The 23172-nt window shown below is 51.2% G+C and overlaps 1 protein-coding gene across 10 annotated transcripts in view; it reads left to right on the top strand.

The window, feature by feature from the left end:
• The window catches only part of DIP2A (disco interacting protein 2 homolog A), a 131601-nt gene extending 108762 nt beyond the window's left edge, over nucleotides 1-22839 (top strand). For 4 of the 10 annotated variants that reach the window (XM_064279610.1, XM_064279608.1, XM_064279611.1 and 1 more), the window contains 15 exons: nucleotides 269-378; nucleotides 453-533; nucleotides 3416-3539; nucleotides 5547-5668; nucleotides 5805-5916; nucleotides 7101-7210; nucleotides 7621-7751; nucleotides 8553-8721; nucleotides 10223-10393; nucleotides 12428-12489; nucleotides 13304-13361; nucleotides 15630-15704; nucleotides 17084-17258; nucleotides 18480-18603; nucleotides 19165-22838. In XM_064279610.1, the coding sequence (XP_064135680.1) occupies nucleotides 269-378; nucleotides 453-533; nucleotides 3416-3539; nucleotides 5547-5668; nucleotides 5805-5916; nucleotides 7101-7210; nucleotides 7621-7751; nucleotides 8553-8721; nucleotides 10223-10393; nucleotides 12428-12489; nucleotides 13304-13361; nucleotides 15630-15704; nucleotides 17084-17258; nucleotides 18480-18603; nucleotides 19165-19417 (1877 nt within the window). In that variant the 3' untranslated portion in view covers nucleotides 19418-22838. The other 6 variants (XM_064279607.1, XM_064279612.1, XM_064279614.1 and 3 more) reach the window with 4 other exon arrangements.
• Nucleotides 22840-23172: the final 333 nt, after the last annotated feature.

The raw sequence follows: 23172 nt of genomic DNA on the forward strand, positions 1-23172 counted from the left end.
CCTTTGGTTATGTAAATTTTTAGTACAAGCTAACTTTTGTTGACTATTGAACACAAAGCATCTCTAAATAAAATGCATTTAATCAGGAAGATCTGATTTCCCGATTTATATGTAAAATACAGTAATAAAGCAGTGACATACATTAAGAATTTGATGTGGCCATGGTCACATCATACTTCTCAGAGTAAAAGTTGATAGAAATAAAGTCATGTGATGATTGTACGTGAGGAACCACCTGCTTCTCACTGAGAATTTCCCCGATTTCCAGAAGTTGGCCCGGCCTCCATGATCGTGGGGAACCTAGTTGCAGGGAAGAGGCTTGCCCAGGCCTCCGGGCGGGAGCTCACCCACCTGGAGGACAGTGACCAGGCAAGGAAGGTAAGGCACCCGGCCTCAGAGCATGTCCCCGGCCCCTCAGTGAGGCCAGCCGCTCAGGTGCTCTCTCTGCACAGTTCCTGTTTCTGGCTGATGTGCTGCAGTGGCGCGCCCACACCACGCCGGACCACCCGCTCTTCCTGCTGCTGAACGCCAAGGTGAGTGGCCGCGTGAGGGCTCGGGCCACTCCCGGGTCTGTGTTAATGTCACATTCGAGGCATAACTGGGCTTTTGGGCTGTGGCTCTCCTGTCTGACTTCATTCTCTCTGCCTCTCATTTCTCTGTAGAGCCCTCAATTTTCTCATGATTCACACAACCATACTTCCACTGATTTTGTATTTGACAGGGAATTCTCACCAGCTCCAGTTTTTTCATTTAAGAGCAGTATATATTTAAAACCAAACCCATTGCCATTGAGTCAATTCTGGCTGATAGTGACCCTATAGGGCAGGGTAGAACTGCCCCATAGGGTTTCCAAGGATTAGCCCTTGGATTCAAACTGCGGACCTTTTAGTTAGCAGCCAAGCTGATAAGCATTGAGGCACCAGCTCTCCAATAATATATATATATATATATAAAAAAAAAAATTATAGATACTCTTAAATTTTTGAGCAAAAAGAAGATGTTTATTTTGTAAAAAATAGGAATTAAGACGTTATCTACATTTGTTTACTGCCTTAAAAAGGGCAAATCCTGCTTGTTGCTCAGATTGGGCTGCAGATTAAGATGTTCCCTTTTATGCATTTTAAGTACCTATTATGAGCATAACACTGTGCTAGGTGCCCCCCAGGAGGTAAAGAGGATAAGCTGTGATCCTCACATCCAGGTTGTGACTGGAAGATAGACTGTGGAAGCATTAAAAGTTACATGACAATAGAAATCACTCACAGCTACCCGTCAGATGTGCCCTGTGGCCGGTACAGTGCAGGTCGCAGCTGTCTTAGGAGCTGCTAGCCTGCTCTCAGAGCTCTCTGTTACTGGCCAACATGTCTTCATGCAGGTGTGGTTATCGAGTGTCCTGTGGCCGGTACAGTGCAGGTCGCAGCTGTCTTAGGAGATGCTAGCCTGCTCTCAGAGCTCTCTGTTACTGGCCAGCATGCCTTCATGCAGGTGTGGTTATCAAGTGCCCTGTGGCCGGCACAGTGCAGGTCACAGCTGTCTCAGAAGCTGCTAGCCTGCTCTCAGAGCTCTCTGTTACTGGCCAGCATGTCTTCATGCAGGTGTGGTTATCGAGTGCCCTGTGGCTGGCACAGTGCAGGTCGCAGCTGTCTCAGAAGCTGCTAGCCTGCTCTCAGAGCTCTGTTACTGGCCAGCATGTCTTCATGCAGGTGTGGTTATCGAGTGCCCTGTGGCCAGTACAGTGCAGGTCGCAGCTGTCTCAGAAGCTGCTAGCCTGCTTTCAGAGCTCTGTTACTGGCCAGCATGTCTTCATGCAGGTGTGGTTATGGAGTGCCTGTCCCGTGAACACTGGTAACGACGTAGAAAGGCCCTGCTCTCGGGGCGGGAAGGCAGGTTCTGTAGGAGCAGAGGCTTGCCCTTCTGGTTCCCTGCTGTACCTGCTGCATCTGGAGCACTGTTTGGTGAGCACTTATTCAATGATGGGCTGACTTCTAAGGCGTGGAGGCAGCCAGTAATTCTAAGTGGTCAAAATAAAACCAGATCATGACGAGTCGCAAGACCAATAAAGCAGAGGATACGACAGAGGCATGAATGACGCGTGAACCAGCATCCCTGAAGTCTGCACGCTGGGGTGGAGGATTCAGACAGGCTGCTCTGGTCGAACAAAAGCTGGCGTTGCAGAAACTTGTGTCAGGTGCGAGCGAGCTTCCAGAGCAGCCCCGCTGGTGTGTCCAAGGGGCTGCGTGGCTGGATCCAGTGAACAGAGAGGCTAGGATGCTGGATATACTCCTGTGTAGGGTGGAGGCCCTGGGCGATATTGAGTGGCAAGGGGCACACGTGGTTTATGACCACAGGCGATCTCTCTGGAGTGCAGAAGAGCAGGCACAGAAACTGGGACCATGAGAGGCTGCGGGGGATGGAGGTGGAAGGGTGGGCAGTGCTAGGACGTGTGGAGGCAACACCTGCAGGACCTGATGGCATCTTGGGTGTGGGGTGAAGACTTGACTCCAGGCTTCTGGCTGAGTGGCCGAGTGGACAGAGTACCTGACACTGAACATGGGGCACTACAGGGCAGGGGCCACAGGATAGGGACCACAGAAGTGATAGTTTACGTGTAAGTTTGAAGAGTGTACAGATAAATTACCAGAATTAATAAGATTGCTGGATGTGCGGTCCTAATCTGAAGAGTAACAGCATCCTTTTAGACCAGAGCAGGCACTTAGAAGATGTATGTTGTAAAACAGACCATTTACGCCAGTCACAAATCTTTAAGATACTTAAGGGGAAAATCTAAACAAAGCTACACTGAGAAGCAGGCCGTGTTCAGAATACTGGCCCATCTGTGCAGACTATCAGTACTCACAGAATTCAGGGATGCTGGTTCATGCGTCGTTTGAATTTGTGCTAATTTATATTCAGGATAGTGCTCACTTCTGGGAGGGCAGGGGAGGGAAGGAGGTGGTGTGCAGGTGGCTTCTGAGCACAATGGAAACAATTTATTTTTAAAAAGACAAACAGTATGGAAAAATAGTATCAGGCAATGAGAACCTGGATGTTTGTTATATTCTTTATACCTTGATATTTAAATTTACTCATTAAAAGGCCAAAAGGGTCTTCTTGGTAGCTGTGTCTGACTCTGCCCTCATAAACAAGGCTCACCCTTCCAGAGCCCCAGGGAATCCCTCAGGAAATGCTTCATCCCTGTCCTTGGCTGCTATGAGTGAGTCGCCCTTGGGAATTATATTTGAAATACAGACAGAAAACCTCCCTGATGTGTACCTGTGACTAACATACTGTCCAGGTTCTGCTTGTAGGCACTCGGAGATCATGGCAGGCACAGAGCACGTATGCAGACGCTGTGGAGAAAGCCAGGCTCTGAGCGTATTCGTGTACTCATGCAGTCCTTGGCGTTTCCTCCCAGGGCACCGTGACCAGCACCGCGACCTGTGTTCAGCTGCACAAGAAAGCTGAACGCGTGGCTGCCGCCTTGATGGAGAGAGGAAGACTGAGCATCGGAGACCACGTCGCCCTGGTCTATCCCCCAGGTAAGTGCTCCTGGGGTGTCCCCGTGGGTCCTTTCAATAGTGACCCTGCCCTGACTTTCCATACCACCCCTTCTCCTGTGCTTCACCCCCCTGCCCTGGGTACCGCCCCCCTCTTCCCTACACCCCTCTTTGTCCTTTCCCACGGGTCGTTGCCAGGAAACCCACACTGGGCTCCCACACTGCAACCTGTACCACTGTAACCAAGCAGCCCATCCCCTGGAATTTTAGGACACATTTTAATGTTTACATTTAATTTCTTTACCCATGTATGTCAACCCATGTGAGTAATTACAAATAATGTTCAGTTGTGATTACAGTCGTTTTTTTTTAGTACAGACTTTATTTTCCTTTTGCGTTTTTTTACATGGCTCTCTTACCTGTTTCTCCCCGCCCCCACACACACATACTGTTCCCTGACAGCCTTCCCACACTGTTCCCTGCATTCATAGGATTATTGGTCATTGTGTGTGCACAAGCCTGCCACACACACTAAGTGAGGCTTGGTCAGTGTGCTATGAAGTTGAGATCGTCTCACATGTTCCATCTACATCCTGCTGCTTTCACACAAAATCACTTTATGGAAATCCCTGCAACTTGCCTAGTGTTGCTAAAGGGCACTGCGAGCAGGCTGACAGTTCCCTAGCCCTGTGCTGGACACCAGGAGGCGCGCTGCCCAGGATCATCTCCGTGTGTGCCTGTCCTAGGGTAGGACTTCTGGAAGAGGTAGCCACGGGCAGGTGGACTTGTCAGAAGGCATATGCACTTTTCATTCTAATAGGTGGTGTCACATCATTTTCCAAAGGGACTGAAGCACTTTACATTTCCATCAGCTGGGTGTGAGAACCAAAGGGTTGGCAGTTTGAATCCGCCAGGCGCTCCTTGGAAATATCTGTGGGGCAGTTCTACTCTGTCCTACAGGGTCGTTATGAGTCGGAATTGACTCGACGGCACTGGGTTTCGTTTTTTTTTTTTTTTTTTGGTTAGGGTGTGAGAAAACCTCTTAATACATGTACCCATCAGCAATTGGAATTAGAGCTCTGACTTTTGCGTGTCTGAGATGAAACCCCGGTGGCATAGTGGTTAGGAGCTACGGCTGTTAACAAAAAGGTCGGCACTTGAAATCCACCAGACGCTTCTTGGAAACTCTACTTTTTTTTTTTAATGATAGTTCTATATTTAACTTTTGGGGGGGAACTTCGGAACTGCCTTCCACAGTGGCTGCCCCATTTTACATTGTCACCAGCAGTGTATGAGGATTCCAGTTTCTCCACATCCTCACCAACACCTGTTGTTACTGATCAGGGGTGGGGGTCTGTCAGGAGGGGCAGTGCAGGCCGGTCGTGACTGATGTGAAGCAAGAGGCAGGGGCCGGAGGCATGGCCGCTAAGCAGAGAGAGGGAATGTGGCTGGTGAAGGCCACAAGATGAGGCTGGGGTCACAGTCAGGGATGCATGATCTGCGTCCTCACAGGCCAGTTCAGTCTTCTAGAAGTTTCACTAAAAGTTCCTCCTGTCATGAGTCTGAGCTCAGCATTGTACCTCAAGCAGACCTACCAGCAGCCTGTGTGTGCAGACCATCAGCTCTGTCCCGCGCAGCCCCACATCAGAAGACACCCCTGGGGTCCTGACCCTCCTAGTGCCCCCTTGTGCGCAGTCTCGTCCTCTTCCACTTCCCAGGTCCCCAGGGTGGGGACAGGCCCTGTTCCCACTCGTGCTCAGTCCTCTCCGCATAAGACAACCTGGCCCTGACCTCTCCCTCCCCCATGGTCTGTGTGGATCGCCCCACGGTTTGGCTGGCTTCCCCTGCATCACTCACATCATTATGTTTAATAAATACCATGTTTGCTTAAGCTGATAGTGAGTTTATAACAAGTAAAGCATAATTGATTTTCTCTTTGTCTTTTTGTGGCTACCCATTTCTCCTCAAAAAGTCTCCTTGGCCACATCAAAATAGCTCCTGGGTGCCCACAAGCACGTCCTGACTGGCACGTAACCATTGTTTCCCCAGGGGTGGACCTCATCGCTACCTTCTATGGCTGCCTGTACTGCGGCTGTGTGCCCGTCACCGTGCGGCCCCCGCACCCTCAGAACCTGGCCACCACACTGCCCACCGTCAAGATGATTGTGGAGGTGCGAGGCACATAGCAGGATGTGACGCTGCCTCAGCGGAGCGCACAGGAGATGGGATGGCCAGGAGGGCACAGTGGCCTCCTTCCTGCCCCGGTGGTGTGCTTCACTTGGCCTGACCCTGCTGTGCTCTGTGCAGGTCAGCAAGTCCGTGTGCGTCCTTACAACCCAGGCCATCATGCGGCTGCTCAAGTCCAAGGAGGCTGCCGCCACTGTGGACGTCAGGACCTGGCCAACCATTTTAGACACAGGTACAAGCCAGCCTGCACCTGCCAGGATGAGCCCTTTCTCTTCTTCGTTATGGATATTGCACTGTTGCCTCCCGACAGCAAATGTTAAGTGAATGGGGAAGACATAGCTAGAAGCGCGTCTTGGTAACTGGAGCCCCGCCCCAGGCATGTGACCTCACAACGTGATAGCACCCTTTAATCATGTGATGTCCACATGACGGCAGGGTCTCCTGGGGTCCCTGTCCAGCCACCATGCCCTATCTGCCCCTAAGCCCACCCTGCCAGCGCCCCTGTGGTGTGGATCCCAGCTGTGCTCCTCCATTGTGGCAAGTTGGCAACTGTCCAAGGCATCCTGCTGCCCTTGGGGACACAGTCCCCATGGTGTCCCCCAGTGTCATTACCTGTCCTTGGTGAATACTACCACATCCCTCCTGTCATGAATCATGACCATGTTCAGGTTGGTGAAGGCTGGCTCAGCCTGGGCGGAGAACACCCTGGTCCCCAGCCATAATGGCACCCAAGCCAGCATCACTCCGTGCCTGCCCAAGCTGTACTCGCCATACGAAGCCATGCTCTGAGCACCTGGCTGGCAAGCAGACAGGGTATCCTTACTGCACCCAGCAGACAATGTCTTGGCACCACAGGACACCTCCTGCAAGCCCAGGCCAGGCCCTTGTGCTGCCGACAGGTCCAGAGTTGGTGTTGGGGCAGCTGCTGTGGGATAGGGTGTGCAGCCCTGGAGCAGACCACCCAGGAGGGCCCCTTGCCACCGCTGTGTGGTGGACAATGCCTGGCCTCACTAAGCCTCGGTGCCTTCATCTGTGCACGGGATGGTAGTCTGATGCCTCCTGGCTCATTCGGAAACCACACCCTGGTTCTTAACGAGAAGCCACCTTGGGAATCTAGTCCGTGTCGGCCATTCTTTTAGTGGTTCGGTGTCCTAGGTCTTCCATGGTTCTGCCACAGGCTCTACAAAATTTAACAAGTCCCTCACTTTCTCTCAGAAGCCACAGCAGCCCCACCCGGCCCCACTGGCCTGTGCCCTCTCTGCCCCCCTCGCCCACGCACATCAGCCACCCACACGAGCCCAGTCCAGTGCAGTCTTGGTGGGCCCGGCATGTTTTGTCTCCTGCTGGTGAAGGCCTGAGGTATGATATTATTAGAATACGCACCAAAACACATGTCCTGATGCTCCTGCCTGACAGATGACATACCAAAAAAGAAGGTTGCCAGCATCTTCAGGCCCCCGTCCCCGGATGTGCTTGCGTACTTGGACTTCAGCGTGTCCACCACAGGGATCCTAGCAGGCGTGAAGGTGGGTCTCTACTGCTGTGGTTGTAGGGAAGTAGAGCAAACAACAGCACTGTCCCTTGACGTGTGTGTTAAAACCAATAGGTCCAGCCTGCGGTGAGCCTGACAGTCATGCGTGTTCTGTGTCTTGCATTAGTGTCTCAGATTTCTGATTCAAGGGCTGCTGGCCTCAAGGAGAGGGTGGCTTTCATGAGGCCATTTCCTTATTCAGAGCCAAGCACTCAGCTGAGTTCCTTATTACCCTCAGGTTTGGTTTTGGAGATTTTTAGCATGGCGCGTCCTGGGTATATGAGGATTTGAGCAATTACCAAAATTGTAGCTAGCCACGTGCTGAGCGGTCGGTGTGCTGTGAGGTGTCTGCTTTGTGGTGGCGTTCAGATGCTGCTTTAAACGGACCTTTTCTTCTGTCCCCAGATGTCACACGCGGCCACAAGCGCCTTGTGCCGCTCCATAAAGCTGCAGTGTGAGTTGTATCCCTCACGCCAGATCGCCATCTGCCTTGACCCCTACTGTGGCCTGGGCTTCGCTCTGTGGTGCCTGTGCAGGTGAGTGCTCCTGTGGAGGTGGGTGCTTCCGTGCAGGGGATGGGCTCACCCCGTAGCCTGTGCAGGTGGCTGTTGCTATGCAGGTGGGCAGGCACCCTGCAGTGGCTACCACCTGTAGCGCTTACGCACGTAGGCGCTTGTGTGCAGGCGGGTGGGTGCCCTGTGGTGGCCTCCCCCTTGGTATCTGTGCAGGTAGGCACTCCCGTGCAGGTGGGCGGTCGTGTGCAGGTGGGCCCTCATGTGCAGGTGGGTGTGCTGTGTGGTGGCCTCCCCCTTGGTGCCTGTGCAGGTGGGCCCTCATGTACAGATGGGTTCATGGTGTTGTGCCCTGTAAATAGAGGAAGTTGATGATGCCTGAACATGTTCGGGGTGGGCGGAGTCTGGGAGTCTGGGTGTAAAATACATCAAAATACAGGAACCTGTATCCAGTATTGGAAACCCTGGTGGCGTAGTGGTTAAGTGCTACGGCTGCTAACCAAAGGGTCGGCAGTTCAAATCCGCCAGGCGCTCCTTGGAAACTCTATGGGGCAGTTCTACTCCATCCTATAGGGTCACTATGAGTCGAAATCGACTCGACAGCACTCGGTTTGGTTTGGTATCCAGTATTAGTAATTAGGAAGAAACACTTGATCCCTTCAAGAATTAGGAAGTGGAGATGCAGGTTTCAGCATGGACGCCCTTTGACCCCACGCGGCAGGCCCCTTCCCCACACCGTCTCAGGACGTGGTTGGAGAGTGTGGGGAGGACTCTAGGACACACGCTCCCATGCACTTGACACAGCCCTGTGTCCATCTGTTGCAGTGTCTACTCAGGACACCAGTCTGTCCTGGTGCCCCCCCTGGAGCTAGAGAGCAACGTGTCGTTGTGGCTGTCAGCCGTCAGCCAGTACAAGGCCCGAGTCACCTTCTGTTCCTACTCAGTGATGGAGATGTGCACCAAGGGCCTGGGCACACAGACGGGCGCACTCAGGGTAAGTGTGCGCACAGGGCAGGGAGGGCAGCAGGGTCACAGGGTGACAGGTCAAAGAGTGACTGTACGTCCGCAGGGTCACAGGGTGACTGTGCCTGTCTGTGGGAGTGAGGGATCATGGGGTGATTGTGCGTATCGGTGGGGTCACGGGGTGAGGAGTCATTGGGTGACTGTACCTCCACAGGGTCACAGGGTCATGGGGCAACTGTGCATGTCCATAGGGTCACGTTCACAGGGTCATGGGGTGAGTGTGTGTCATTGGGAGTCAGGGATGAGCACACATCTGTGGGGGCCAGTGCCGTGGAAACGTCGTGGTGGCTTCATGCATCCTGACAGCCTCCACACACCGCCTCGTTTGTCTTTCCCTCACTTCTCCTTCAGGAAGGGATTGGCTACAGGAGCTGTTGAATTGGCCACATACCAGGACCCTGGGAAGTTCTAAATAAAAAACAACTCCCAAGGCTCCTCCCCAGAGTTTGTGGAAACTGGAGGGACCCTTTTCCCAGTGTGCATTCTCCTCCAGACCCCACCATGCCCTGTTGTGCCTCTGCCGAGGGGGGCTGTGCCCACGTCCTTTTGTGCAGCGCTTTCTGCATGTCCCTCGCTAGGTCTTGCGGGGGAGCCAGGGAGAGAAAGTGGAGGGGGAGCCAACTGCAGACAGCCCACAGGGGCAGCCTTGGGGAGGGGACCCTGCACCAGATGGGGGTGAGGAGGGATGTAGGGGATGCAGGCCTGGAGCTGGAAGGGCCAGGGGCAGCATGGTCAGTGGTGCATCTTTGAGCAATCATTTCAGGGACCCCACGAAGGTTGGGGGAGGAGGGAGGCAGACAGGCCACTGTGGGAGCCAGCAGGGGCAGGGAGGAGACAGGTGGGCCTGGATGGATCCCAGCAGTGCTGTGGAGGGTAGCATCAAGGGCAGACATTAGAGGGACCCGCTGAAAGCCAGGGATAAACATCAGAGAGGAGGTGGGGGGTAAGCTGGGTACCTAGAGGCTCCAGCTTGGAAGGTTGAAGGGGGTCACTGGCTCCAACCTGGCCCTTTTCCCAGCGACCCCTGGGAGGGTGTGGTTATTGTCCCCACTCTTTTGCACCTGTGGGACGGCGTACAGAACAGCCAGAGACCCTCCCAGCATCTCCCAGCCAGTAGGCTAAATGGGGTGCCTAAGGCCTCTGGTGTGCCCTGCAGAGGGTGGACAGGACCAGCGCCCCTCTGAGCACACCACTGGGTCCCAAGGGCCTGGGGCCGAGGCAGGAGGGAGCATCAGGAGGTGTCAGCACAGGAAGTCAGAGGCAGGCACAGTGCAAAGGGTTGAATATTACCATTTTGGCCCTTAGAATCCAGCAGGAACCACAGGGACCAAGGAGAGGGGCTTTCTTTCCAGCCTGACCTTTGTGCTTGGCCATACTTGAGGTCAGGCCACGTGTGGGATCCCGCCCAGAAGCTCCCAGCAGAGTCCTCAGAGCCTTCACCCAGAGTGGACCTGACTGTCACCTCTCCACAGATGCGGGGCGTGAACCTGTCCTGTGTGCGTACCTGCATGGTGGTGGCAGAGGAGCGGCCCCGCATCACCCTGACGCAGTCCTTTTCCAAGCTATTCAAAGACCTAGGCCTGTCGGCACGCGCTGTGAGCACCACCTTCGGGTGCAGGGTCAACGTGGCCATCTGCCTCCAGGTGAGGGGTTCTACCCCCCTGGGGCCGTGGGTCTCGGTGCCCGTGTGGTTGATGGGCAGTTGTCTGATAACATGGGTAAGAAATGTGGGTCCAGCTCCTTCAGAGCCTCCTGCCCTGTCTGTTTCTCCTCGTGGGCTTTTGACGATACATCTACAAATAGCTTTTAGCTCTGAGAGCTGTAAGGGCTTTATTTTAAAAGATAGTCTGTTCTCATTGATGAACAAGGTTTATTTGGAGAAAAACACAAATCGTTTTTGAACAGTGATTGTTAAACCTTGCCTGTAAGAATCTCCAAGTTGGATATAACGTGCAGCTTATTTTTAAAAACAAGAATAATCTTTTTTACTGTTTTAAGCTTCTAGCAGTTTTAGATAGAAACATCAGTAAATGTGATCATTTTTATTGCCCCAAATTTATTTTTAAAGCCTTAAGATATTTTACTTACTGAAAGGAAACACAGAGTTTCAGAAATTGAGTAAGTAGGCTGCAGGTGCTGTTGACAGCTGATTTTGTACTGATATCTCAGTTCCTTCTTTCTAAAACATCTGGAAACCAAAGGGCATGTTAGACAGCTCGCTGTGGAATGCCTTACTCACCCCCATGGTATGAGAGTCACTGGGAGCAGGAGGCATCGTCCAGAGCCAGCACCCCAGGGCCAAGCCCAGGGCTGGGGCTGTTGCTCGCTTTCCAGAGCGTTTGACTGGCCTCGTCCCTTCCCGCAGAGGCCTGCTGTCCCTGGCCAGTGTGTGCCACGCTGGAGCACAGGCAGGTCTCGACCACGGAGACCATGTTTGTTACGGCAGCATTGTCCCGTGTCCCTGTGACTGCTGCTGATCCCCCTGACCGTGAAGAAGGCCTGCTCCTGTGCTGAGCCTCGGGTTCTCCTTGTGTGGCAAGAGGAGACCGGGTGGGCCTTTGCTCGCGTTCTAGAATGTCCCTTCAGTCCTAGAGTGTACACTTGAGCCCCAGCTGCTGCCATGCACGCAGTCACTCACCACAGTGCCAGCACCAAACACCTGCGCCCTGTTAGTCTGTTCCATTTGTCGACAGGCGGGCGCCACATGGAGGGTGTGTGGAATTACACGCAGGGTTGCAAAAGCGTAGTCGGAGACCATGTTTGTTCTTCAAGATACAGTGATACATTTTGTTCTCTCTCACTGTGTTTCTCACGTTCCTGCCGCCTTCTGTCTGTGTCTCTTCGTGGCTGTCTCCTCTCTGTCCCCACTCTGCTGGCCTCCCTTACCTCTGTCAGCCAAACAGGCTGGGAAAGCTGGCTGAGCAGGTACGACCTCGTGTGTGCCCGTGCCCCCACCTCCGCTCCGGACAAACCAGCGGTGCTTTCACTGTCTTACTTTGCTTACAGTGAATGTTGTTTGACACGTTACAATAACTCCTGTGTCACCAAATGTGAAACTGTTTTCAAAAAAATCAATGTTCATTACCTTGGGAAGAAGGGGTGTGTTTGGTTTCAGTGCAGGAGTTTCGTTTTGATTCCAGGGAGAGGTGTAGTTATGTTGTCTGGAATTTTCAGAGAATAAAGTCAGTGTTTGTTTGATTTGGTGTCCCTTATCTAGTAAAATGGAACGTGGTATCCTTTAATCAATCAGGCTGAATGTCACAGGTGAGAGGAGAGAAATTGAGAGCTGTTATCCTCTCATCTCTGAGAAAATCTTTGCTGTGCTTAGTCCTTACAGAATTAGGTTGGGTGGTACAAGGCCGTCAGACCGTGGGCAACTGGTATACACCCTCCTCAGAGCCCATGGATGACTGCAGACACACTCCCCAGAGCCCAGCGAGGGTGCCTTCATCATAGTCTAGAGCTCAGTGAGGATAGGACACTGCCAGAGCTGAAATTTAAGTTTGTACGGTTGACGTGTTTATCCAATGTCACCCCACGCTGGTCCTGCTCCAGAGACCGTCAGCCTGTGGCAGCCGCATACCTCAGGATAAGCCCCAGGCCGTGGATGTAGAGGCTCTGAGCCAGGGCCGGCGGAAAAGCCCCAAATGGAACTCACTCTGCTGCTCTCCTTCCAGGGCACTGCCGGCCCCGACCCGACGACAGTCTACGTGGACATGAGAGCACTGCGCCATGATAGGTAACCCCCTACCACCACCTTGGTGGACCTGCTGCCCACCACATGGTACACAGCAGGCGTGGTCTGGGTTGTAGGTGGCCCTACTGGGCCACAGAGGCACAGCACGACGCTGGCTCAGACCAGAGGAGCTGTGGCACCACAAAGAGCAGCAGAGCCTGTGTCCCTACAACTGCATGAACATCAACATATGACCAGAAGGGGCGGCAGCAATGGAACATTTGACCCGTAGCTTTTCATTGGAAAGGGTGGAAGACAAGTAAGCCAGTGAATGTCAAGGGCTTTCCAGGCAATCCTGTGTGGCTTGGTCTTACCTCAGGGTGCGTGTGCCAGCTGGCCACAGCAAGTGAGGCATTATGTATGTGCTCATCTGTGTTCAGATGCTGTTCAGGGCATGCCCAGCTTTGGGACTCAGATCTCAATTTTGGACCCTCAGATGTGGCCTCACTGCAGCCTGACATAAACATGGATGGGCTGGTGGTGTGCCAGGAGCCAGCCAGGTCCATGGAGGACCCAGAGGACACGTAAATCACACTCCTGCATGGGCCAGGGCCAAGTTGCCTGGCAGGAAACCCTAATGACATGCAGCAGGCAGAGGCATGCAGGCATCAGTGCTGACCCATGCCCTGTGGGCTGCTCTGCATGACCCCCCAAAGCCATCACCCACAGCCGTCACAGCCAGTTAGTTATTGACAAGCTGGCATCCTTGGGACTGTCAACAGATGGACAGATGTCGTGATTGTCACCTCCTGTTCTATTTAGAAATGACCATATGTGTGGTCAGCTTGTTCTGACATTTCTCCTTTGTTAATTCCAGGGTGCGTTTGGTAGAACGGGGTTCTCCACACAGCCTGCCACTGATGGAGTCTGGAAAGGTAAGGCAAGCTCAGACTTGCATTCCACGATGTGTCTCGCTCCTTTCTGTCTGGAACATCAGTTGTGGAAGGTGCTGGAAGCCACAGATGCTCTCGTGAACATCAGCGATGCGTGGTTGGGGTTGGCTAGGCTCATACGGCGGCCTCCTTGTTCTAGACACATAGAAGTGAAGGCTAAAGTCTGTAAGTACATATCAAACCAAGAAAGGGGGAAAACAAGACAGAGTAGGGTAACAGGAAGAATGAATGAGAAGTTTTATACATACCCAATAGGAATTCCCATGGGAGAAGGGAGAGAGGTTTGGGGGGCTAAGGAAAATAGTGCTGAGAAGGACAGATAGTCAGGTGAAGGGTGAGGGATGTGCTCAGCCCCAAATAGGGCCAGTGCGTGCCTTCTTACCTTGGACAGAAGCATCTAAGAGAAGCCTGGTGAGTGTGAGTCATGCTTTTCATCACAGTGGAAGGATGTGGTGTAAATATGAACTGGAACGGAGTTGGGTGGGTGGACTGCATGAATTACAGGGTACCAACTGGCTCATTCAGCTCAATATGGCAGCCTGGGCCTCAGAACCACTGCCTGCCTTTGCCTGATTCTCACCAGAATTACCTCTGGAAACCAGAGGGATCTGTACTTAACCAGACGTGTTGTGCTGCTCAGACTGGGGCAGGCCGGGGCAGCTCAGGGCCAGAAGAAGAGGCACTTGGCTCAGCAGGAAGTAATTCAGATAGCAGTGGACTGGGATGGACAACAGTCTGTCAGTGCCAGCCCCATTGGAGCCCGTGAGGACAGGGACTGTTCTTCACTCACTGCTGTGTTCCCACCACGCATCTCAGCAGTACCTGGCAGAGTAGGTGCTCCGTAAATATTTCCCAAATGCAAGGTCAGGCGAATGAATGGGCAAGTGAGTAAATGAGAGGGTGACTGAGTGAATGAATGAGCGAGTGAGCAGGTGAGTGAAAGAATGTGTGAACGTTCAGGTGCAGCAGAGATCTTCGCTGTGCAAGATCTTGGAAAGTGCACCGACCACATGCCCTTTCTCTGAAAGCTACTCTAAGAAGCAGACCAGCCGAGACAGGACTCATGAGTGTAACGACTCAAGAACAGAGAGATGTGGTCCATGGACAACCCAGGGCCTGTGGACCTTCCCATCTTTTTCTGAGCATGTGTATAAGTACGTTTTCGTAAACTGGAGCTCACACCCCACAAAGTCTTGCATCACCCTTTTTGTGAACCTCAGCTCATTGTCCCTTTGTCCTTAAATGTTAAGCAAGTATTCTTAGTGCCTGTTATCTATCGTTTATGACTGCACCATAAGTTTCTAGCCATCCCTTTTGTTGAACTTCTTCCCCTCTCATACTTTGCTATTACAAATAACTTGGGCCTGATTTGTATTCTGGAAAGTTAACTCTGGCTTTGGGATTCGTGTGGACCACATGGGAGGAGGTTAGAGGCTACCACAGAGCCCATGAAGACAAGTGGTCCCAGCGGGGCAGGACACAGAGAGGGCACAGCGACAGACAGACGGGAAAAAGGCTCTGGCACTGACCCAGGTGTCCCGGGAACAGCAGCCACATCCTGCACTCCCACCCACCTTCCTGTGCCTCCTACTCCGTCCTCACCGCTACCAGAGGTCCATACAGTGAACAGGAGACCGGGCCTGGTAGAGCCCAGGAGGCCTGACTCCAAGCCCTGGAGGGACTGAGGCCTTTTCCCTGGAATGTTCTCTGTGACACTGGAGCAGGTGTGGAGCACTGGGTAGGAGGCAGCAGCTGCTGTCCCTTGGCATCGGCACAGGGTAGGCTGCCAGCAGGCTGGTCTCATGATGGAGAACCTGCTGCCAAGGCCAAGTAGAGAGAAGCTCCGTGGAGTTGTTGTGGGGCCGGCGGCCAGCCGAGCTGCTGCAGGGCAGGGCTCTGCTCTCTGCAGCCCTGAGTGCTGAGTCCCTGAATGGAGGGTGGGCTGATTGGGAAGCGTTCTGAGGTCCAACGAGAGCTTCATGTAGACCCCTCCATACCCCCGCACCCAACGATAGGGTCCATTGTCAGGAGCTGACCTAATTTTGCTAAGATTCAGTTTTATTATTACTTTAATGTCTCTTGTTTCTTTAAAAATTCAGTCAAATTTGAAGTGGCTTCTGTACTTCCTGCCAGTCACACGTACTTTAAATCATCTCCCCAAGGATGTGATTTTTTTTTTTTTTTCCAAAGAAGCAGGAGCAGTGTCTAACATAGTGTTTTCTTTAACATGGGACTCCATTCTCCCTCCAGATCCTCCCAGGGGTGAAAGTCATTATTGCACACACTGAAACCAAAGGGCCCCTCGGAGACTCACACCTGGGAGAGGTGAGCACTGCCAGGGCTCTGTGACAGGGGACTCAACGGTGGGGGGGCTCCATGTATGCACCCAGAGTTTCTGCCTCTGGTGTTGCTGCTCTTCACCCTTCTCACCTTTCTGCCCAGATACAGGATTTCTTAATCCTTGGGGTACAGATGCCAACATGTACATCCCTGCCCCCACCACTGTAGGATTTCAGGATCCCCACACCCTTCCCCAGCTCACATCCACCCACCGCTCCTTGGAAACCCTACGGGACAGTTCTGCTCTGTCCTATAAGGTCACTAGGAGTCGGAATCAACCTGACAGCAATGGAGTTTTTTTTTTTACACCCTTCCCCAGGGGTCCTCTGCAGCGCCACCACCTGCGCTGCCACCACCGGCAGAGGGAACCCCAGGTTCTAAGGTCTCCAGGGCCAGGGGAGCTGCTCAGGAACAAGCGGCAGGGGAGTGAGAGCAATAGCGGCTGCTGCGGGTAGAACACCTCCAGCTGTTCTATAAGAGCAGTCCCCGCCCCAGCCAGGAGCCCACCCAGAGGGGCTGGCACTTGACAGGAAAGGCAGAGGGAGCTGGGGACTTAAAGGCTGCTGTGAGGAGCCCTGAGGCAGCTGGCCCAGGGTTGTCCAGACAACAGGTGCTCCCCAAGAGATGTAAGTGGTAGGGGAAGCCTGCCCCTTGTCTTGTCTGCCATACTCATCTCCTCTCTTGCAGGGTAGGAAGGGGGGTGTTCATGTGAGGTCACAGGCTGCAGGGCAGAAGGTGGCATTCTTTACCCTGGGCTGTTTTCACAAGACACCCAGAGGGGCCCTAGGGTTCTCACTGCTCCAGAGCTATAGCTGAGCACCAGTCGGAGCACGTTAGCATCCTGAATACCTGGTGTTGGTGTGTGGCCGCGGTCCTCTGTGGTCAGCATGCTCACACCCGTGTGCCCCATAGATGCAGACTCAGTGTGCTAGTCCCCCTGCCATGATGTGACTCTTCGTGGCTGTGTACGTTCCGTTCTACAAGTGACCTCACTAGTGTAACTTGTCCCTGTCGTGGACATCTAAATGGTTCCCAACTTTTTCTTAATTATGAGCAGCCGTTTGACGTGAGGAAAGCTGAGTTGAGTCTTCAGCTCATTCATGCAGGACAGAGACCTACAAATGTCATTCCTGGCCAAAGGAGAGGACAGCTTTCCTGATGGAGAGGGAAGCTGTGTATCTGTCTGTGCTTTGAATTTAGCTTCACAGATGAGAGGTGCTGAAAATAATGCCTTCCCCAAAGCACACTCTTGCTCAGCATGGCATAATCCATAGGAGGTTTTGTGAGTGTTTCTTCAGCGGGGCCCGGGCACTGCTGTAAAGCAGCACATTTGTGAACACGCGTGCCCTGTCCCCTCGCCCCAGATCTGGGTGAGCAGCCCCCACAACGCCACTGGGTACTACACAGTCTATGGAGAGGAGGCGCTACATGCCGACCACTTCAGTGCCCGGCTGAGCTTCGGAGACACCCAGACTATCTGGGCCAGAACTGGATACCTCGGCTTCCTCCGAAGGACAGAGCTCACGGATGCCAGTGGAGGTGAGAGTGGCTTGGGGTTGCTGCGGGATGTGTGAGCGCATCCAGAGTGAAGGGACGCTCCGGCCACAGCCCACCGAGGGCTTTCCATTACCTGCGGGTTCACCTTGCTGCTCGCCATTGTGGCCTGTGTCCTCAGGTGTGCAGGGTTGATGAACACATTCTGTGATATACTCCCCTGTGGCTGCGTCTCATGGTCTTTGACCTCTGGGGCAGGCTGTCAGGTTCTCCAGCAGACCCAGCCCTTCCGAGCAGGCTATCAGGTTCTCCAGCAGACCAGCCCCTCTGGGGTAGGCTGTCAGGTTCTCCAGCAGACCCAGCCCTTCCGAGCAGGCTATCAGGTTCTCCAGCAGACCAGCCCCTCTGGGCAGGCTGTCAGGTTCTCCAGCAGACCCAGCCCTCCCGAGCAGGCCGTCAGGTTCTCCAGCAGACCCAGCCCTCCCGAGCAGGCCGTCAGGTTCTCCAGCAGACCCAGCCCCTCTGGGGTAGGCCGTCAGGTTCTCCAGCAGACCCAGTCTCTCTGGGGTAGGCTGTCAGGTTCTCCAGCAGACCCAGCCCTCCCGAGCAGGCCGTCAGGTTCTCCAGCAGACCCAGTCTCTCTGGGGTAGGCTGTCAGTTTCTCCAGCAGACCCAGCCCTCCTGAGCAGGCTGTCAGTTTCTCCAGCAGACCCAGCCCTCCCGAGCAGGCTGTCAGTTTCTCCAGCAGACCCAGCCCTCCCGAGCAGGCTGTCAGTTTCTCCAGCAGACCCAGCCCTCCCAAGCAGGCCGTTTTACCAACGTGGTGTCAGCCAGACCCATTGTGCCTGTTTAACCAGCGCAGCCACTCTCTCCACAGCCTGCTCGGTTTTAGTCAGTGTTTGCCGGACCCTGTGTGGCCTTAACAGCTAACTGGATCCAATCAGAACTCCTAGCCCCTGTAGATGCTATTTTGTTCCCGGAGATAAGAATCCTTTTAAACACACATTAATACATGGCTGTATCTTTTCTGAAGTGGTCACTTGCTGCAGAGGTAGTAGACTAAGACGTTAATGACCATGGTGTCCAGAAGGGCTGGAGCAGCTCTGTGAGCCTGCCCCCACAGAGTGCATTCCCTTGGTGCCCGGGTGGCCAGCTGCTGGTCTGGGAGAGCGTGTGGCTGGGGCTAGCACAGACCTATCAGAGGAAGTCAGGGTGCCTTTGCTGGTGTGCCCCGACTTCCAGCCTGACAAATGTGTGCTCTGGCAGAGCGGCATGATGCACTGTATGTCGTCGGATCCCTGGATGAGACACTGGAGCTGAGAGGCATGCGGTACCACCCCATCGACATCGAGACCTCGGTCATCCGGGCGCACAGGAGCATTGCTGAGTGGTGAGGGGCCCGGGGTGGTGCTGGGCAGTGCGCTCCAGGAGTGAGCATCTGTGCTCAGGCACACGCTGGACACTGGAGGGCCGGGTGCCGTGGAACCACAGTGACCAGCCTGACACTCCATGAGGCACACTGCCTTCAATTGTTTGGGTTTTGTTTGATTTTTTGGCTGTTTTCCTAATCAGTTTTAAACCGAGACTGCCCCCAAATGCACAGGCAAAATGTAAGATTTCCAGTTCTAATCCTGAAATGTTTCTGCATTTAACATAAATTTCATAATTTAAATAGTCATGACTCCTGACTCCCTCACTTCGTAGGGAGCGTGCATGGGGTGGGCACAGCTTCAGCATCAAATCTAACTCTTGATTCTCAGTGATAACTTTAATCAAAATGCGTGCTCCTGTAAGACATATTTAACAAAACTCTTTAGTAAATGGCATTAAGCAGCAGCGTAACGTTAATGCCCTGTTAACACCACTCCATTATTTGGTGCCCCTCACTGAATGTCATGGGCCCAAGCAGCTGCGCCGCCTCCATCTGACGGCACCGTCTTCTCACCCACAGTGCCGTCTTCACATGGACCAACCTGCTGGTGGTGGTGGTGGAGCTGGAGGGCCTGGAGCAGGACGCGCTGGACCTGGTGGCCCTGGTGACCAACGTGGTGCTGGAGGAGCACTACCTGGTTGTCGGTGTGGTGGTCATCGTGGACCCGGGAGTGATCCCCATCAACTCACGGGGTGAGAAGCAGCGCATGCACCTGAGGGATGGCTTCCTGGCCGACCAGCTGGACCCCATCTATGTCGCCTACAACATGTGAAACAGCACATGCCAAAATGAGATTCTCACACCCACTGTCATTCAGTCAAAAGTGTGGTAACGTGGGGAAATGCTGACGTGTCTCCAGCCACTAGAAGAAGGACACAAGTCTTCGTGGAATGGCGTCACTCCCTGGGCGCCATTACAAGTCTGTCCTCACAGTTCCCAAAAGGTCATCTTGGAAAGCGTTTCCTGAATTTATTTAAAGAAAGGTTTCGAATTTGCCGAGGACATTTACGGAAATGAATGTCAGCGTTTTAACGTGTGGATGACTGAAAAGGAAAGGCCCAGCACGGGTATTGCAAGAAGCCGCAGACACACCGTTGTTCTCTGCTGTATTACGAGTGTGCACTTTCTTTAAGCAAAAAATATAGTTCCTGATTTTTAAAAATCAATTATTTATTCCCACACCAAATGAGAAATTCATTTATAAATTTATGCTGGAAAAAGAACTGAGGCCCTTAGTACAGCTGCCTCACCTCCATCTCACAGGGAGGCGGCTGAGCCCAGAAAGGCTGACGGGAAGGGCAGTGAGTCCTGGCTCTGCGGCTTGGCACCACGGCCGCACACAGCGCCTTCTCCTTGCCGGTTTGTTTATTGAGACAGGTGTGCCTGACTCTCTGCGTATGTAGTTGCTAATATGTGATAAGTGCCATGCTGGACTGCCAAGATAGATGTTCTATCTCAGAAAGATAAGTCAGCATTTGGTTTTAAACCACTGTCCTAGGTTTGTAACTAGGAAGCTGCATGTAACTCACGCAGGTTAGTCAAATTCTTGTTTTCATGGCATTACCGTATTAACTCTTCTCCGTAAGTGGAAGTGCAGTGCGTTACCTTTACTCTAAGTCAGTGGATTCTGACGCCTTGATGGACAAGTCTAAGGTGTCACATTCTCAGCGCTGTTGTGTGACCGTTCTCTGCAGGAGCGGGCAAGGAGTGGCACCGAGGGCTTTGTCTAACGCTGAAGATGGAGATGATCGTAGAGTCATCAGCTGCTTTTGCACTTTGAGTTGTACGCCTATAAAATTTGGCCAAACCATATATAGTTACTTTATTCAAACTTGACTAAACCGAGTGATCTAATATTATAGGGAATCTAAATCAAAGAAGAGAATGTAAAAACCTTTAGATACTTTTAAGAATTTGAAGTCAAGCACGAATCTAAGACATAGATTATTTTTATATAGCTAACAGAGTACGTTATGAAGTTGTTGAGTTTTATGGGGATGAAGAATGGAAAAGTTTAGAATCTTGCATGTTTCACAGAAACAACCAGGCTTTTCCAGAATTAGTCTGGAATGAGCCTGGATCAGTGCCTAACACAGCTGTTATTAATTCTCTACCATTTTGAAGTCCCCACCAAAGGAGTCTGACTGACTGGGTGGACCCTCACATCTTACTCTTACGTGGTTACAAACAGCACCGTGCATAGTGCTCTCTTGGCCTGTGGTGTTAGACTGCAGTGTAGTGTGTCACCACATACTGGAATTCTAATAACCCTGGTGTAATTATGTACAGAATCTGTGTAACTTATTGTTTGACATACAGAAGTTTTAGCAGTGGGCTAATGGACATTCCTTATAATAGAATGGCCAGGAAGGGAAAAGAGCTACCTAACTGAATTTTAATGTTGTAGTTTTATAGCAAAAAAATACTGTAAGATTTTTGTATTGAAAGATCAGTGACAGTAAGACAAGGTATCTTGTAAAATAGGGTTTTAATAAGCACATTAAAATGTTTAAAATTACTCTCTGGAAATTCTGTATATCACACTAAAATTTTTTATATCCTTATGTTAATAAAAAGTTATTGACTGTTTGTAATTCTATATTTTGAAATTTGTGAAAAGGTTTTTAAAATACCCCAAATAGGATGTACATTATTATGCATTTTTTTCTGAATATAAAAACAATTATACTTAGAGCATAAAATCTAGAAAGCACATTAAAGTATAAAGAAGAAAATTAGAATATTCTATAAGCCTACCTCTGAGCAATAGCAGCATTAGTATTCAACATAAATCCTTTCAGGGACTTATATTTCCCTTTTTTTTTTAATTTTTATAAAATTAGAATCATATTTTATAATCTGCTTTTGTACTAAATAAATTACAAACTTTCAAATCTATTACATATATTCTTCTACATATCATTTTAATGACTGTATAGTATTCCATCTTACAGGTGTACAAACTAAACGAGGCACACTCTGCTGTACATCAGTGTTGTTCTCAGCAGTGCGGCAGTGAACCTCTGCAGAGATATGTTCACACTTCCACGATTACTGCCTTGGGCTTAGTTTCCACAGGTAAAATGAATGGGTCAAAGTTTATGCCATGTTTGAAGCTTTTGGTAACTGCTAAAATAAATAAATAAATAAACTGGTAGTGTCAGAGGGGCCTCTCTCCTGGTGGTCCCAACAAGGATGAAATGGACTTTTGCTCAAGATTGAAATGAGAAGTCCTTGCCACTTTGATAGGCAAGCAGTTGTTTAATTTCTAGTCATCTTGAAAATGTTTTCATGTGTTTTGTGGTCATTTCTCTTTCTCACTTGATGTATTCTATTCAGATTGGGCAGTTACACTGCTGGAGTTTGTACTTACTCATTTGTGGGAGTTGTTTTATATTAAGAATCATAACCTTCATATAGCCCATACTTTTTCTAGCGTGTCATTTGAATCTTGATTCTACTTGTTTGAATTCAGGTTGTTTTTTTCAAATCCTTATTTTATGCAACCTGTGTTTACATGTGCTTAATTTCAGATCATGAGTATAGCTGATTTATATCAGATTTGCTCTACAAAAATGGTCAGCATAACCCTACGTGGCAGAGAAGTAACTTATGTCCAGTGTTGGCTCACTTCCTGCCGCAGAGCCTTACAGGGCAAGGCGGTGCCTGCCATCAGGCCTTTCAGACCATTACAAAGAAAGAGCAAGAAGGCCTGCTGGTGGCTGTGTCTCACTGGCACTAAATGTTGTCAGGGAATCAAGCACACTACTTGCTGTGTGCAAAAAGAAGGGAAAGTGTATTCCCTCCCTGAGATCACTTTACATGAGTTTTGGGTCTTAAAAGGTTAAGGAGAAAACACTTTTTTTTTTTAATTGGATACATTAATAGTGTTGTAACTCTGTATATGACATTCATCCTACTTTGATCATTTTCAGTAATGGAGAATTGAGCAAGAATTCTTTTAAAGGGTAACTACATGCGAAATTTCAAAACCAATAGTTTTTACATTTTTGCTTCTTAGTAAATGGTTTTAAAGAGGAATGATCTTTAAAGGATCCAAGCAGGTAGCCATGCTATCCTTCCCTCCCACCCCGTGGGTGGTCTGAGAGCCTGACCCCTTGAGCTCGCTTCCTTTTTGCTGAATCTTCACCCCGATTCTTCCTGCATTTAGCTCTGCCTTTCAGGGTCACTAAATTTTTTTTTTTTTTTTAATGAGTCGGGATCAACTCAACGGCACTGGGTACTGGGTTGGGTTCAGGGCTTAATGAGGGAACCTTTTCATGTGAGCTTCATGCTTCAGGAGGAGCATTGTAGTTTGCCAAGGGTGGTGGAAAGTAGGAGATTGAGAACATGGGTTTGCTTCCCAAGACTCGTAATGGGACTGAAAAGGCCAGATATCATGAATATTCATTAAAAGTGCCACTTGAAAGTCAAAAGTTGAAAAGGGAGCATGAGGGACCAGATAAAGCTTTGAGCGCAAGAGGGAACCTGGATGCATTGTTGCCCGTTGCCACTCCCTGCAACAGT

The sequence above is a fragment of the Loxodonta africana genome, chromosome 2 (assembly GCF_030014295.1).
Source record: "Loxodonta africana isolate mLoxAfr1 chromosome 2, mLoxAfr1.hap2, whole genome shotgun sequence".
NCBI classification, from domain to species: Eukaryota; Metazoa; Chordata; class Mammalia; order Proboscidea; family Elephantidae; genus Loxodonta; species Loxodonta africana.